This window comes from Priapulus caudatus, unplaced genomic scaffold, assembly GCF_000485595.1.
Source record: "Priapulus caudatus unplaced genomic scaffold, Priapulus_caudatus-5.0.1 Scaffold239, whole genome shotgun sequence".
NCBI lineage: Eukaryota > Metazoa > Priapulida > Priapulimorpha > Priapulimorphida > Priapulidae > Priapulus > Priapulus caudatus.
In genome coordinates this window covers 115356-133418 of record NW_014577300.1, presented here as the reverse complement: position 1 = coordinate 133418, position 18063 = coordinate 115356, and the positions used below count along the sequence as shown (strand labels likewise).

Sequence of the window (18063 nt, the reverse complement as noted above, 5' to 3'; positions counted from 1 at the left end):
GCGTGGCGAAGCAGTGTTTCACCCGCCGAGTTAAAATGTGAGTTGTACGCTTTATAAGATCACGTTGTGCCGTGTGTCTTTGTTGATATGTGTGTGGTACGTGATGGTGCTAACGTGCTCGTGCGCGAGTTCAGTGTCCGTGCGTGCGTACGTATGTGTGTACGTGCGTGCGTGCATGAAATAATACGTGCTCGTATACTAGTCTGCTTTCACAAAGTTACCAGTACAGGCGGTACAGGTTACAGTGAGTTATTTGCGTACGAGTGTCACGGGATGGCGTCACTGTGCAGTACATTCGTAGAATGGTTTATTCGTAAATATACTTTAGTATTTTACTATTTATATCTATGTTGGAACGTTGGGACAGTTGAAACCGTCATTTTGAAGTGTAAATCCAGGACGATTGCATAATAAGAATGTGTTCAATCTGGTTATCGGGTTGTCTCTTGACGTGGTCCTGCCACTGCCACTGGATGTTACTGTTTCAGTGTGTGTCAGTATTGTCAGTATCTGTGTTACTGTACGGTGGCGGCACAGTTTGTGTGACATGTGACGTCATCATTTACTGTGATCTTGTCGCGGATACAAATCTCGAGCAGGTAAGCCAGCTAGGCAAAATATATTACAGTCTGTAGATCTAATATAATAATAATTCACATAAAATGTGACGCTATTGATCTTTGGCATTTTAGACATCAGCCTGGTGATCAGGTGTAACAGTACGGTAAAGTGCATTATGATCAAAATATTTGCTATGCTGCTTTCGTCCGCAAGCGGCAGTTAATAAACACGGTCTATATAGCTCTAGTACTATAGCCCGCTTACATTGACAGCGGCAGTCAATGTAAGCGGGCTATAGTACTAAAGCTACGGGCTATACTACTACTAGTAGTAGTACTAGCAGGAGTAAGATAATATAGGATCCTATATTATCTTACTCCTGCTACTAGGACTATAAGCCTAACCCTAACCATATCAGATACTGAGATAGTTACCAGGGTACGTTCCGGCAGTACGCTGGGGGACATGCATATATTTCTGTGTATCATCAACTGATGCACAGGCACTTGAAGCGTTTCAACTGTAAACACACGCCGCCGCCATTGCGCGCACACTGACACATAAATATATAGTCACACTATATATACTGTCATATATACTATATATACTATATATATAAACTGACACTATATATTTATGTGTCAGTGTGCGCGCAATGGCGGCGGCGTGTGTTTACAGTTGAAATGCTTCAAGTGCCTGTGAACTGATGCACAGACTTTCCGTATATCAAGGAATGATGCAAAAACACTAACCCTAACCCTAACCCTAACCCTAACCCTAACACACTTTGTGATACCTAAGGTTATACTTTAATACTTTATGACTTAGTGTTGTTAGGGTTAGCCGGTTTTTGCATCATTCCTTGATATACGGAAAGTCTGTGCATCCGTTGATGATACACAGAAATCTGTGCATCACTTCGTGATACCTAAGGTGCCTAAAGTGGATTTGCACCTCCTGGTACTATCTAATAATAATATGCCGGACCGTACCTCGCCTACTCCACTAACGAGTCTACGGAGTCGCCTACGCCTACTTCGTAACCCTAACCCTAACCATATCAGATAGTTACCAGGGTACGTTCCGGCAGTACCCTGGGGGGGGGGGACATAGACCCTATGAGCAGTAGTAGTAGTAGTACTAGTAGTAGTACGTAGTAGTACTATTACTATTAGCGCCTAGAGCTAGAGCTACTAGGCTATTGACTACTGTTGAGTGTTGTACATTTATACTCATAATACCAGGCAGTGGCATATTATAAGCACTTCATTTTCGCAATGTGCAACATGTGGAAATGTGCAAATGTGGAGACCTATATTATATCCTTGGGCGTGATCGAACTTATTCGTGAAAATAACGCGTGAAGTTCACGGTAACACATATTGATCCCATTGTTTTAGTCTAGCATGATGATTTAAAAGCAGGGTCATTTTAGCAAGAAATGTGGAGGTGGCATAGTTTATTAGGTAGTTTGTGTGCGTGATGTAACACATTACCCGAACAACTTTTTCATTGTTTCTGACTGTGCAACATTGAAGTTCAAATAAATACTTGCATGCGTCACTTTATTCACATCTCACCTACATCACAAAAAGCTTGCCGTGCATTAATTATAAGCTCATTAGATAACTTGTATCTTGTAAAATAATATCACAGAGTCAAATCTTCTGAATTTCGACAGAACAGAAATAGTAATCTTGCCTTCAATGCCCTGTATGGGCAGCAATGATTTCATTGGTCCGTGGTCCCTCACAGTAATTACAGGAGACAATTGGCATTAACAAGTTTACAATTTATGTTCTGACAAAGTTGGAATGATTTTTATTTTGTGATATTTTTTATAAGATAAATTGAATTTTAAAAGGTGATAATTCGTGAGAAGCATTTTGTGATGTGGATAAGATCAGGATTTGGTTTGCCTGGGATTTCAGAAAGTTCAACACGACTTGGTGTTATTTATAGGCCATGTCGAATGACAGTAATGACGTGTTATAAACGATATTGTTAAGAAAAAATAAAATGGATAAAAATACTAAACATGTGAAATTTTTTATTTCTAATGTAAATAGTATAAATAACACCAAGTCATGTTTAACTTTCTGAAATCCCTGGCAAACCTCGCTAGTTGTTTGCATTGCTTGCGGTAGAGGGCTATTAAAAAGCATTGCCCTTTGTTTCGGTTCACAGTTGTTGAAAATGTGGTATGAATTGCTAAAACTACATTGTACGTTTGGACTGATATCTCCCGATTTGTCATTTTTGTGAGACCAACGATTAGACACAAAATTAGTTTAATGATTAAGGTAAGATTTGAGCTCAAGTTTATTGAGTTAAACACAATAAATCATAGGTAGACTAAGGCAACTAAATGTTGAATTTTGCCGGTTTCAGTCTGTCTTACTCCTATTGATAGACTCCTGGTAAGATGTTAATAAAGTGACATGTTATGTATTACATTGAATTTCAATATTACATGGTCAGAAACCTTGAAAATCTTGTACAAAAATTTGCCACTTGTGTATGGAAAGCCATTTGGCCGTAGAATTGTGACTGATTATAAAAATATCTAGGGCTCAATTTCTAGGTCAATATTTAACCCAGCAATAAGGTATAGTTTGTTGGAATACATATTTCTTATTGTGTGTCTAAGTCACACTCAATTACAACCCACGATTCAGACATAAGTTAACCACAGCAGAGCCACAGACATTTTCATGTAACATTTCAGAGATTGAAATAGTGCTACTATGCTAAATGCCATTAAACTATTCGATATTTGTATTAATTTTATGTGTTTATAGCAGGCTCTGCTCAACTGGACCAGTCGTAGCTCTACCCACGTAGTTTAGTATTGAGAGCGAAGGGCAACACGGTTAGAGCTAGCCCATCTACGGTCTTAATAGGCCTGCATTTATACTGTTAGTGTTACATTTACAATTTGCAATTAATATTACAGGAGGTAATGTTACAGTTAGAAGGTAATATTATAAGGGTAGGTGTGCAGTGTGTGACGACAAACGAGCAACGGTGTGGTGGGACTAGTCGAGTAGTTGAGCAGTGTACAATACAAGAATAACTAGAGCACTCACGGAGAGTGCATACCTCCGCCAGCGATATACGCCATACGACTCATGAACACACGAATAAGCCACGATATACGCCAGCGTACTGACATGTACACGCTGGCTTGCTGCTCGCTCGCTTGTAGCAGCCGCTCGTTGCTGCTGCTCGCTCATATGTACACACTTGCTGGCTCGCTGGGTATCACTGGCTGGCTGGCTGAGCTGGCTGATGCGCTAATATCGATCGCTCGAACACACGAACGCACGAGAGCGAAAACATAACCTCCCCTCCAACTCCGTTGGGCGGAGGTAATTATCAGGACTGAGGAGTACGTGCACTTGAAACTTATTGACTTTATTTAGTATTTAATAGAATGAAATGATCCTAATTGCTGGAATGGCCCAAGCATGTGTGGTCAGAACCAACCAGTCAACTTGAGCCACTGGATTGGTTTTAAATTGTTCTAGAATAAACCTTTCTGTATGTTATGCTTAAATAACCTTCCTCCCCCCATCGCTTTCTACGTACGGGCCCTTGCAATATTGTTTAATGGGGTTTCATGCTTTAGGTGTTATATATGGATTAGGTGTCGTGGTAAGTTTGAGTCACTTACTCTGACCATAACTATGTTAGATCTGTGTTTAGGACCATTGGCACCGACAATTGAAAGTATTTTTATTTCTGATCTTTCATTTCTAGACTCAGAGTTCTGATGCTCTGAAAAGTATCGGGATCACTTATCCGCCATGAGGAAGTCCTGGCCAGCTTCAGCTGTTTTAGCAGCTTAAGAAGCATTTCAACTGCCAAAGTCTAGAACTACCTTCTGATCAGGGCACTTAGCTGCAATTCCACCCTCATGACCCTGACACAACAGGTATGTTTTAGTATAGGGTATTATATGAACCGTATTGGTGAACAAAGATGGTGAGATCTGCTAGTGTTATCATCATGCAAGCAGTTAATTTTAGCAATAAATTTCGCACATGTGCAGCTATATCTTAGAGGCTGGATTGTTAAAATTAAATAATAAACTGGGAAGCAAAGGTCTCCAAATGTTTGAGCAATGATAAGTACAATGTAAGTTATGAAACTGCAATGCATTTTTTGGCCCATTACTTGAATGTGTGTAAACAACATATATAAACAATATCAACTGTGCATGTTCTTTATTATTCTTCTGAGATGGCCGCATGTGTCAATAATGAGGTGAGCCATATGATCTGATTTACTGGTGGGGGGGGGAGGAGGGGGAGGAAGGTCCAGATGTGTTTACACGGGATGATTACATGAGCTGCTAACCAAAACTGTCAGCACTGGGATGTTTCACATATGTGCAGAAGCCAACTAGTAGATTCTTTTTGTTTGGCACACTTCCATGTAATCAGAAGTAGATAATAGGGAACTATGTTCCCTATGTTTCCTAATGTTCCCTAATGTTCCCTATTATCTACTTCTGATGTAATGTAACTAAGGCACTGGGCATGCAAAAGAAGTTAGTTTGCAGATTTACTGCTCAATTGCATCCGAGTTTTAGCGACGGTTAATATTGTGTCGAAGGGCCGCTGCTTTCTCCTCTCAGGTGAAACAATATGCATCAATTTAAAAACCGTGTTAATGGCAAATTGAATGATGCATTGTGGTTTTTGTCTCTCTATCAGAATAACTAAATAAAATGTTTAGGGAAAAAAATCTGTTCTTATCTCAAGTGGAACTCGATTCGCCCGTTATATCACCTTTGAATCCTACAGTACAGTACTAGTGTTAGTGAGTGTTAGATAGACTATAGTAGTAGACGTATACGGTTTTTGCACACCCTTCCTGCTTAAACCCATCAATTGTGCTTCGCTTGGCAAATATCTACAGTTGTTTGCGTGTGGTGTGAGAGATGCATCAGCCAATGAAGACAACGTTGTTCCCAAGGCAAGCTGTGTGTTTATGAAAGTAGCTAGGGGTATACGCGCTATATGGTGACTGTTTTTAGTGGCAAATGCCTATCTGGGGCTCAACGGGAGGGAAAGGAAGGGAAATGTTTGTTTTAAGGGCCGCATTCGTGTTTTGTTACATGGCGAGGTCAAATCTGAGAAGGCTTAATTGAAGATTGCTTGGTGAGATTGCCGTGCAAGTCTACAAGATAAAAATAATATATTAAATTACTGCAACATGCAGTAATTAACTGCTGCTTTGAATTCGGACTTCTGTTATAAAAATGTCTTCTTGTTCATCTATTGTTTACTGCTTTGGTTTGCTTGCTATTTTTCACTGCTTGGGTTAAATATTTATTTCTTCTAGCTTTTTCAATCTCTGGCAAACATGCATGTTTCAACTTTTACGATTTTCAAACAGTCGAGAAAATTCCAATGCAAATGAGATTTACGAGATGTGTTGGAAACCACCACCCACCACCAATACCACCCACCGTGCCACAAATAGATTAAATAGATTTGTCTAATGTTTTGATTGAACGATTTGACTCTATACTGCTCATTTGAAATAGTGATATAATGAACCAGTATCCACTGCCAGCATTCAGTGACATCTCAGACGTTTTACGCTTTTATAAAAGATGGCACCCTGCAGGGCAGTCAGTCTATAAGATTTGTATTGCAATTGCTTTACCATGGTAAGTGAGTGAAGTGTGGGGAGGTGTGCGCTCACTAGATGAACTAACGCAGAGATATTCATGTGTTTGTATTTTTATCATATTTTGCCACAGCGGGTGTGCAACCTAACTAGGCGTGTGCAAGTGGTAGCCATCCCGTTGCTAATGGTGTTTCACAGGTTATTGTGGTTAAGCAGTTTGTTGCCTGACAGTGCTTAAATTGACGTTTCCTGCCTATTAAAAACAAGTGCCGCGGAGCAACAGCGCTCATCTCACGTCTGCTGCGGTGACTCTGTGGTGGAGTGGTGGGATTCTAGTAAACCCTGTTAGTTCCAAATGTGTTCACATACGCGCCGAAACAGTGGAAGGCACAGGGATGGTATCAGGAACCTTCTCGAAAGAATGTTCGTTGGGATCGTTATGAAAATTGCCACGAGATGGCGTGTACGTTTAAGTGTCTTAAAAGATTAAAGATGGAAGCTCCCATCGTATGTAGTAGCAACAACTATTTGCAAGACAGAATAGGTAAGCACTCATCCATTTACCTACGCAAGCCTACAGGCTGAAATAGAGAGCTGCCACCTGTAACTAATTACGCAGGCAAAAAGACACAGTACTATCACCACCACATGCACTAAGCAGCGAGGCTACTGCCGTTGCATAAGTTGTACACATGTAACACACTGACAGTACAGAATGCCATAGAAATTATACAATTTAAGGGGGTTAAGGAGGGAATGTTCCCCCTTCTTTTACACCTCTTGACCTTTGAACTCTTATACGCCCCAGCTTCGACATTCGCAACTCGTTTTTCGATTATCCCCCACGTCCCCGAATATCGTGACCATACGTCGAGCGGTTAAGATTTGTGCCCACTGTTGACGGACGGACGGACGGACGGACGGACGGCCGGACGCTCATGCGATTCTCACAAGCTGCATCTGACTATGTCAGATGAGCTAAAAACGAATAGCTTGCTAGCAACAGAGGCCCGGCGAGAGAGACGGGAGAGCTCTGAGGAAAGGAAGAGAGGGGGAGAGAGAGAGAATGGACGAAGGAAATGGGAAACAAAGAGGAAAGAAAAAAGTGATAGAGGGAGAAAGGAAAAAAGAAGTGATGGAAGGGGGAACGACAGAGAATTGGGGAGAGGAAGAGGGAGAGGGAGAGGGAGAGAGAGAGAAGAAGAGAGAGAGAAGAGAGAGAAAGAGAGAGAGAGAGAGAGAGAGAGAGAGAGAGAGAGAGAGAGAGGGGGGAGAGAGAGAGAGATGGAGAGGAGAGAGAGAGAGAGAGAGAGAGAGAGAGAGAGAGAGAGGGAGGGAGGGAAAAGAGGGAGGAGGGAGGGAGGGAGGGAGGGAGGGAGGGAGGAGGGAGGGAGGGGGAGGGGAGAGAGAGAGAGAGAGAAGGAGGAGCGCGCGCGACGGAGTGGAAGTAATCATTAATAATATCTTTGGGCATTCCGGCCTGCACAGACGCGATACGCGCCTCGTCTGCTTAGAAACCTGAATTTCGGAGATTCGTTTTCCACACCTGACTCCCCTCAGCCGTGGCTACGAACCACGCTTTTCAGCTTTGCATGAGAAAACGTGCATTATTCATTAGTCGTCATGATGATGTATCCATCCTAGTTAGTTTACACCACGCGACTTACATTCATGTGAAAAGCGTGAGAATAACTGCTGCACAGGCTAACCAACACCTGGCCTACCTTTGTATGGTCGGCAACACGAATGTGTACGAATCTTTTTCTAGGAAATTGAGTGCTTGTGTCAAATATCTCTATTCATGCTAGCGGTTAGAATGTAGTGTACCAATACAGGATAGCTTTCTTCTCCAGGTATTTTGGCCGACTTGCAAGGCTTCAAACCGTGTTCAAATGTCGATATTGGGCTGAATAAACTGCCAACGAAACTGTTAACGTACAGCGAACATGTAAAGGTAAAAGCGTCGAAAGACAGTTGCAATATTTGTTCTAGTGTATCGTAGCCAACGCGGATTTGCGACATGTATAATATTAATTGTGTTGATGGTATGAGCTGCTTTCGTGGTTTTATGATTTTTATATGCATTGATTCAAGTAATATGTTTACTAATTTGGGTTGAACTAAAAGTTGTTTATGCTAGAATGTTAGAATACTGGAAAGGACATATAGACTCATTTTATAGTCGCTAATGAAACCAACGAAATGTGGAATCATTCTAATAAGAGCGAATTTATTGTACGTCACTGATATACACACAAGCGCTGGGTGGAGGAGTAAGGAACACTCAAACCCAACCGAGATCACATGCTAATTTAATATGAAAACCTACACAAGGTGTACACATTATGTAGATCGGAATACTTGGGCTGAAGCTGGGCTAACGCTCCATTAGGAGTGTTCCCAACGTTGATATCATTCATGATTAATGATTATTGATTGATAATCCTAACCCTAACCTAAATGACATTAAACCACAAACCAATATATGACCATGACCATATATATATATATATATGTTATTATGACCATTAATGACATTAAAGTTGGGAACACTCCTAATGGAGTATCACCCTGAAGCGGCTCTACATAATGGTATTGATTTCTGTGGACACTCGGGATTGGCTGCTGCTGTACGTACGCGGCTTACTCATATTCTGTTGAGTGGCTGTATGAATGTAGCACACGCTGCTGGCAATAACTGGCTATATAAGCCTAATTGTTATCCAGCTCTGTGTAAAGCGAAAATTGGACAGGTATGAAGCCATTCTAATAACCCCAAGTCATACTAGGATGCCTGCTGGCCGCATTATGCACTGCGTCTAGGGGTTAGCGCTGAATTTAAACGATGAACATGCAGTTATAAATGCGCATATATATGTCCTAAAAAATAAATTTTACGTATCTGCGTTTTCATGCTCCCTGGAGAGGAAAACGCTGGAATTGACGTTCCTTATATATAGAAACACATTGATCGTATTTGGCATCTGTTGGATTTAATCGGGTTATATATATATATGAATTATGAGTAGGTGGTGATAGACGGGTGGGGTGGTTGGATTTGTTCTAAATACTCTATGGTTGTGGTGGTGGGGAGGTATACAACTACATGCGAGCCTATATAAAGGATAGAACCTATTAGGTAAACAGAATACATGATTGTGGTGTATGGAGAAGGGGGATAGCAGGCCTGTTTATAGAATTGGCTGCCTTGACAAGGAGAATGTAATGCGGTGGTAGTGGGGCTGTAGAAATATTGGCAGGCCTGCATGTTTAGGATAGAACCTGCCTCTCCAAGCAAATTGCCAGCAGATGGCTGTCTTTGCAAACAAACGCAGCATCTTCACCAGCCACCATATCTTGACAGCCTGCTAACGGGTGTCACAGGAGATGCGCGTGGTACACACAACTGCAACCACTTTAGGGGCCGAATGTTCTTAAAAATGTTGGCCAGAGGTTCAAACACAACATATACGTGTTGTATACGGTATATGTATATACGTACGAGTATAGACGGATACTCAGAACGTGATTCTGGGTTGCAGCCTTGCAGGCAGTGTCGGTTCAATTGCCGATGTTAGAGGGTGTGAACTGACTCAACCGTCGCGAAAATTAATTACTGTGCTGACATCATATATCTTACTATAATTTGGCGAATGTTGTATGTATGTATGTATGTATGTATTTATGTATGTTAATGAAAGGCTCCGTCAGTTTGGATCCAAATAGCGCCGAATTCACAGAAGAGATCGATGAATACACGGGACGGGTTCTAAACTATACTCGGTTGAAAACCGTCAAAAAGGCTTAAAAAAGACAAAAAATAACAAAAAGGTAAAGATTTGCCTGAAAATAGGGGGCGCTTATCTTTGCCTTGCAAACAGAAATTTGAATACAGAGATTGTGGTGGGCCCAATATAATCGCTATATTCGCATAGTTTTCGATATTTGAGATGTACAAGTTGAATTTGATCAGAGCAGATATCGGATCGGGGGCTGGTTGTGGCTCACGTATTTCAGATTTCCGGCTACTCAAAGCTGTGCGGGTGTCGTCAACAGCGAGCTGTCAGCTCAACCAGTCCAATGAGATCTATCTAGGCCTATATTCTAACTTTGGAGTCCGTATCATCAACCAGTACATAGCATACAATAAAACAATTGTGTGTGGGTGTGTGTGTGTGGGTGTGTGTGTGCGTGTGCGTGTGTGTGTGTATTTCACTGTGTATACTTGCCAAGCAAATGGTTAATGTGTTACGTGTAAGCATGATTGTACATGTATTTGTATTGACATCTCAACCATAAAAAAAACATGTGCAACAACTAACCTCTCCATATAACACCTTACACATATAAACACTACTGGTAATTAACACATGCATCACAGTCACTAAGCCCGCGCGCGCTGTATGTGTAATTCTCTAACTCTAACAAGAAATAAACTGTTTCTGGTGTCTGCACTGTGTGCGAGCGTGCATATATGTCTTCCTTGGTGTGCGCCTACTCTGAAGCTCCAGTGATTTTGTAAGTAAAGTGCGCCGTAGCATGATGAATGTCGCGAGGCGGTGATGATCTGTTATATAATATAGGAACCTATTTATATGCCTATCACTCTTGGTATATCATCAAGAGCAGATAAAGAAGGCCTTCTTTATCTGCTCTTGATATCATGTCACGGATAACAACAGTGCAATTAAGTCCAGTGCGCGTAACAATATGCTGCGCATAGATGCCAGGCGATAACTCAAGCCACCAATTCTCCCGAAATATACATATAGCTTTGATATTACTAGATCAAGCTGGTAGAACGGACTCAATTATCTTCCAGTAGTCACGCACGAGACTACTGTGTTTGTTTCGTGCCAGATGTTTGCCTTATGCCCGCCAGCCTGACTGCCTGCCTGCCTATTTGCCCGCACCACGTATGCTATCGTTAGTGGTCACGCTTAATCAACGGTGTCCCGGCTATGCTGATCAGGTGTTGACATAGGTCAGCGCGTTTTGTTTGGCCAGTATGTGTGTTTAGTCTACACATGCAGTGCTGGCCCGTCTGTTCTATAGGTTGAGTGCACAGCAAAAAGTCAACCCGGGAGCCTTTGTTAGTCTATATAGTGTATAATTCGGCCGTTTATAAAGCTAAACCTCGTATTAAAGTCGGCTAATTGCGATCAACTGGCTATTGCGTTCGCAAGTGGTGCATTAGTGGGTGGCGTAGCATGATGGAGTGGTAGACAGCCTGGCATGTGTAGTATAGGGGGGCCTGGCTGCACTGCCTCCAGGAGACCACTTGCATTAATGTGCTCGTCTCGGTCTAACCCGACCAGGCTGTGTTACTGACGTCAATACACCGTCAACGGTAACGGTACAACGTCAACGTCAACGTCAAATACAACGTCAACGGTATTCTAACCCTAGCAATACCGTTTCCTGGAGCTAGTCTCGGTCTAGTTTTTCATCTAAGCCAGAAGGAAGATGGCAGATTGCGGTGTGAGAATTCTTAATGGAAAACAAAGGCACTTTCGTTTCGTGGTCTCACGACCTTGCAGTATGAAGAACTGCAGGTGGTCACGGTAGCGAAGTAGTGAAGACGCTCAGCCGCGTGCAAAAAAGCTGTCACGTTTTTCTGCGCGGCTATAGTATGCGATTCTAAACAACACACCCAGTCGTGGCAGTGTTCGCTGGGGTTTCTCTCAACTACAGATGAGGAAATGTGTGGCAGCAGTTGCATATAGTAAGAAGTCTGGACGAGAGCAGAACACCACTTTGTTAATCTCCTTTTTTCATCACCGCGTGTGTTCGGAAGACTTTCAAGGCAGTTGCATGGGCGCAGACAAGACAGTTAGTCTCCCACGCACAGCCTGCCATGAGCTCTCCCACGCAGTTAAAGCTTACCCATTGGTCGTGCAATACACGCTGAACGACAACTCTGTCGGAGGTTTGGTAGCACATAGACCGTCACCAATAGGTCAGCTGCGGCTGTCGCAAGTTGGTTCTCAATGACCTAGCGAGACAGCACATGCAAATTGGCTCAGGCCGATATTGCGTAATGGAAACGCACGACTGATCGCTGTGCGGTTGATCCTTCGTCTGCCAGCCTGGATTAGTTGCGATGCCATCTTCTAGACTGGCTGAGGTCAGCGAAAGGTCTCTGTGGTCTGCATCGTCCCCCCCACACCAACTCTCGCTCGACCATGGGCGGCTTGCAGCTAATGCATCTGTCTTCGCTTTTTGCCCGCGCCGATCGACAGACAGGCCATCGTAATATCGCAGCATGCAGACAATGTGCCGGCCATGTTTCATCTGCGATTCGGGGGCGCTGTGCCTGCGCGAGGCTTAATTCGAGACAGATGACGAAGACGCACGTGGCAGCTTCCTGTCCGATGGTCATTGCCTCGATCCTCCCGGCTTCTTCGCGTGCGGTCACGTTTGGTACACGCAGCTCGGAGATCAGGGATTCTCACTCTCAGTCTGTCGCTACGGCGCCACCCCAGAGGCCGGCTTAATTTTGAACAGTCGAGCCACACCGAGAGAAAGAGAGATATAGAGAGAGAGGGGGAGAGGGAGAGGTCAGTGATGGTGCTGTTGACCATGTGGAGCCGGACGTACTGGACGTCGTCGTGCGTCGTCGTCACCAACAATAAGGTAGGTGTCGTGTCGCGTGCCGAGCGACGGCCGTCCCGTGCCGCCGCGCGTGTTGATCGGAGGCTGCTGAAGCCGATAGTAGCAGCAGCATGGATGACACTTTACGTCATCAATTCGGTATTTCTTCCTGCGGTTGAATTCCGCTGTTTAGCGTCCGAAACTGAAGCGTGGTTGGTTAGTGCTAGCGTTAGTTAGGTTAGCTACGTGTTATGGTTATGATCAGTTAGGTTAGCTACGGGTTATGGTTATGCTCAGTTAGGTTAGCTACGGGTTATGGTTATGCTCAGTTAGGTTAGCTACGGGTTATGGTTATGCTCAGATAGGTTAGGTTTATGGTTGGTTAGGTGTAGCGTTAGTTAGGTTAGCTACGGGTTATGCATATGGTTATGCTCAGTTAGGTTAGCTACGGGTTATTGTTATGCTCAGTTAGGTTAGCTACGGGTTATGGTTATGCTCAGATAGGTTAGGTTTATGGTTGGTTAGGGTGTAGCGTTAGTAGTTAGCTACGGGTTATGCATATGGTTATGCTCAGTTAGGTTAGCTACGGGTTATGGTTATGCTCAGAGTAGGTTAGCGTTTCATTGGTTGGTTAGGTGTAGCGTTAGTTAGGTTAGCTACGGGTTATGCATATGGTTATGCTCAGTTAGGTTAGCTACGGGTTATGGTTATGCTCAGTTAGGTTAGGTTTATGGTTGGTTAGGTGTAGCGTTAGTTAGGTTAGCTACGGGTTATGGTTATGCTCAGTTAGGTTAGCTACGGGTTATGGTTATGCTCAGTTAGGTTAGGTTTATGGTTAGTTAAGGTTAGGGATTAAGTGCAACTAACCGCAACCGCTGGAATTTCAGGCGTTAAAACACAACGAGTAAAAACGCTTACCTATCTTGTTAGGGAAAGCCGGTGAACATGGGGATGATTCTCTCCTTCCCCCAATTAGCACGGCTGGTTTACCGGCTGTGTGCCGTTAGGTTGGATGAGACTTTACGTTATTAGCGTTCATTTGCTGCTACCGGTCGTTCTGTTTAGCAGTCGTCGAAGCTAGATTCCGTGTTTTCAGCGCTAGTTTTGGTTTACGGCCAAGTCTGTCGGAGAAGGAGACGGCTCGCACATTTCGCTTACTAATGCCCTCTTTTCACGGATCGTAAACGCAGCCGTCTTCTTCTGCAGGCGCTTCTCTCTCGATCAGTTACGGCGTAGAAACAAAGGAATAGTGAGTGAGCCGTAGTTTCGGCGGTGAGTTTTTACGTTGAGTGAGAGTAGAGATGCTGCGAATGATGATGGCGGAATAGTCGCTCGAATGCGTAGCGAGAATTTAACGCCATCCGTGCACAGTGTTAAGTGAAACATTGATTATTTCAGTTCCCGGTATTGTTGTTTCGGGCAGTCGTAAACTTCCGTCGGGCGTACATGTATCAAGCACAATATGATGTCGTGTCTAGGTCATCTTCGCATGTATGTGTGCAGCGTCTGTACATGTAAGGTCTTTATCGGTGAGCCATCGCGCATTATTCGCGGCTTTCATGATTCAGCTGCACCATTACTATGGGGATGGATTTATCGCGGTGCGGTTGCCTCGCCGGTTTCAATGCGTCTGAGCATACACGAGTTACACGGTAGCGCTAGTGCGTTTTAGATGGTTGCATTTTGTACTTTTCGCCTTTCGCTAAAGAATTATTTATAAGTATCTCGTCACATATCAATCATGCACTATATGAAGTTGCTAGCTGTTTCACGTGCCAGCGTTTTAACAAAATTGTTAAAAAACATGCTCCAATCCTGTATGGATGCTGTTGTTATGGGAGAGAGTGTGAACCACATAAAACTAGGCAGCATATAGGTAGCGGAAGACCGTCGAATATTTTGACATCTCGCACAGAAAACGCGAATCGGTCACTAAAACATGTCTCTGTGTTTGCCTGAAGTTTTGTTTAGGTTCAAGTAGATAATGATACAATTGCAACACGAGGAGAGTAATAATCGTGAGAGCTTATATAAACACCTCACATCACAATCAACGACTCGCACATGTGGGCTTGGTAATTTATTAGGAAACCGCTAGTAACTATGTGCTTTAATTTACATTAATACATAATTACATAAGTTATATATTATAATAACGCTTCGGTAGCGTAAATACTGCTATAGGCTACAGAAGTGGGGCAGTCAGGGGCGAGTGCGTGGAAACATTAGATGCGGGCTGGCTGGTGATATCACACATGTGGTGAGCAGATCATTGCTGAGACGCTGCTACAGCCACGGCCCTGACCGCAGTTTCGTTTATTATGCGCGTAGCACGGACAAGTAATAAGGTGAAGATGATGGGAACCTTGTTGTGCTTCAGCGTAAACAAACATTTCTCTTGCATTATATAATGTGTCGTGATGTGAAGTCTGTACTCTGTGTGTACATAGAATATGCTGGAGTAAGCCTACGATGCTTTAATTTCTGTGGTTAAATTCCCAATATATGTCATTAATCAGTATATCTGTCATTTTTAGGCGCATATTGTTACATGTTTCGTATTTTTGTGAATTTCAAATCCGATCAGTGGAACATTTAATATGCATATATGTCGTTATCATATCGTTTGGGAATAGGATGTGGCTTTCGATGCTGAGCGGGTGCAATAATCAATGACTTATCGCTTCAGTAAAAACTGATTATATTTCTATTTGAGATTTTGATGCTAGGAGTAGAGAAAAGTATCACTTATATTTTTTAACGTGTGAGATGAGGAACACAGTATAGGTACTGGGTCACAGAGAGTTGGATTTAATAGTGAAACGTAAACATAATTGCATTAAAATTAAATATCGTTGCTTACCTTGCTTTCTTATCTTTTTCTGGCATTACTGCTGTGCTATTAGAATTTCTATTCTTGGATCCGGATCTGTACCCGGATAACTATCATACTGTTGCTAAAAGCAGGGAGTGTACAGTCACCTTCGTTTATAGATGGCTAACTAAAGCATTTACATTAGAAACAGCCCCATATAATGCCTCCTTAGCTCCATGGACTACTGGTCAGGTATTGGGGGAGCTGTTTATACTTGGCAGGCATATTGTTGGGCCATTATGTTTACAGTTAAGAGAGAGGGGGCAGGTAGCCAGGTGCTGTGACAGTAGGGGGTGGCATGCTTTGTGTCACCTGCCACAGTCGCATTTGTATGCTGGATATTACCAGGCTTTCATGGGGTTTGAATGCCACACGTCGTACAATGCGTGACATGGAAACAGTTTCTGATCCGTGTTGCAGACTGACTGCTTTACCTGAAAAGCGTGTTTTCGCTGCTTCAGTGGTTATCTTGACATGTGTTGCTACATGGCAGGCAGCGATTTGATCGTATTCCATAATATTCCATTGGCATATTCCATGCCAACTTAGCAATAGCTTATATGTGTAGTTTTTTTCCCCGTGTATGACGTTGCTTTTGCGTGTATCTAGAGCTTCATGTATAATATAAATCTACACGTATTAATTTTCTTTAATTATGAAAAATATCATTTTCAGATAGTTTCGCGCGACGTCTTTTTAATTCCTCAGATCTAGTATCGTTTCATCATCCTGCAAAGTCATATTCAACCATAATGTGCTATATGAACGCGCACACACAAAAGCATAAATTATGCCATCCGGATTTTTAATTGTTAATTTTGCTGCTTACTGTGCTGCCGTCGTACAGTCACCAACCTTCACAAGTTGATTAATGACCCCAAATACGGAAATCGGCCCTACGAAAAGATGCCATCAATCAGTCGACTGATGCGGAATCTGATTGCATTATGTAAAAAATAGCGAGATCGCATGAAAGCACTGTGCAGTGAACGAGAAGTAAACACTGCAACCCTTACAAAAATTTAAGCAATCCACAAGCAATCCACAAGCGATCAACGAGTGCTTCAAATAAGCACTCAATGGTGCAGAGGATCGCTTATCTGATTGCTTATTAAGCAATCAGGACTGATCATTGATTGCTTAATAAGCAATCAGGACCAATCATCGATTGCTTGGGACCGATCATCGATGGCATAATAAGCAATCGGGACCGATCTTCGATTGCTTAATAAGCAATCGGGACCGATCTTCGATTGCTTAATGAGCCATCGGGTACCGATCATCGATTGCTTACCCGATCAGTCCCGATTGCTTATTAAGCAATCGACGATCATTTAAGCTATCTAATCAGTCGACTGATGCGGAATCTGATTGCATTATGTAAAAAATAGCGAGATCGCATGAAAGCACTGTGCAGTGAACGAGAAGTAAACACTGCAATACTCAACGCGATACAACGCAATACAACGCAATACAATGTACAACGCAGTGTACAACGCAATGCAATGCTCAACGCGCGGCCATATACATCGTTGTTGCGTGCTATTGTTATTAGTAGGTCTCAGGGGAGAGATAGTGAATATAGAAATCAGTTAACCCTAACTCTAACCCTAACCCTAATCCTAACCCTAACCCTATCCCTAATTCTAAAATAAAACAAAATTAGCCAAAAAATAATAAAAAATAAAATAAATAAGAGACAAAATTATCCAATCAGAGCCGTCCCCTAGCAGATCACTATCTCTCCCCTGTGCAAAATTCTATTGTTATTAGCGTTGTACAGCTCTCGTGACGTGATTATGCAGATCGAGACACCTACGCGTACATAAGGATGCACTGTCGCTGTGATGTATTTCAGGAGGATCAATCTGTGTCGTGACAGACTATAGAGCAGCTGCTGTTGTTTGGACACCCGCGTGAATCCGGAGCTCATATCGTTGAGCTGCTGTCATTCACTTCCATTGATGACAGTGTCGTCATTGTGTGTAGTCCATAGAGGTCGCAATCACAGTGTGAAGTATTCGGCTTTGACCTTGCACGGCCGTTTATGTTTGAGTGTAAAATGTTTGCGTTTGCTGCTTCTATTCGGATGTGGAGATGTTTGCAGTCGATTTTCTTTCTTGTCAATCCTACTTTATCTTTGCCGCCGTATTTGATATTCGTGTTTGCCACTACGTATATGCATTTTCGATACCATCTTGTTTTCTCGGTTCTTCTACGCTTTTTCGTTAGTCATCCCCCCCTCCTCTGTCTCGCTCTGGCTCCTTTTCTCTCTCTTATTTGCTCGCTCGCTCACTCGTTTCCGCGCTATCGTCTCTCTCTCTCTCTCTCTCTCTCTCTCTCTCTCTCTCTCTCTCTCTCTCTCTCTCTCTCTCTCTCTCTCTCTCTCT

At 42.9% G+C, this 18063-nt stretch overlaps 2 protein-coding genes across 2 annotated transcripts in view; both read left to right on the top strand.

Moving 5' to 3' along the window:
• The window catches only part of LOC106807871 (protein white-like), a 49284-nt gene extending 44910 nt beyond the window's left edge, over positions 1–4374 (top strand). Inside the window, exon 24 of the mRNA XM_014810363.1 lies at positions 4324–4374. Within this exon, the coding sequence (XP_014665849.1) occupies positions 4324–4374 (51 nt within the window). The remainder of the gene's footprint in view (positions 1–4323) is intronic.
• LOC106807870 (breast cancer anti-estrogen resistance protein 1-like) overlaps positions 520–18063 on the top strand; it is a 43283-nt gene continuing 25739 nt past the window's right edge. The window contains exons 1-2 of the mRNA XM_014810362.1: positions 520–599; positions 4324–4498. Of these exons, the coding sequence (XP_014665848.1) occupies positions 4481–4498 (18 nt within the window). The 5' untranslated portion in view covers positions 520–599; positions 4324–4480. The remainder of the gene's footprint in view (positions 600–4323; positions 4499–18063) is intronic.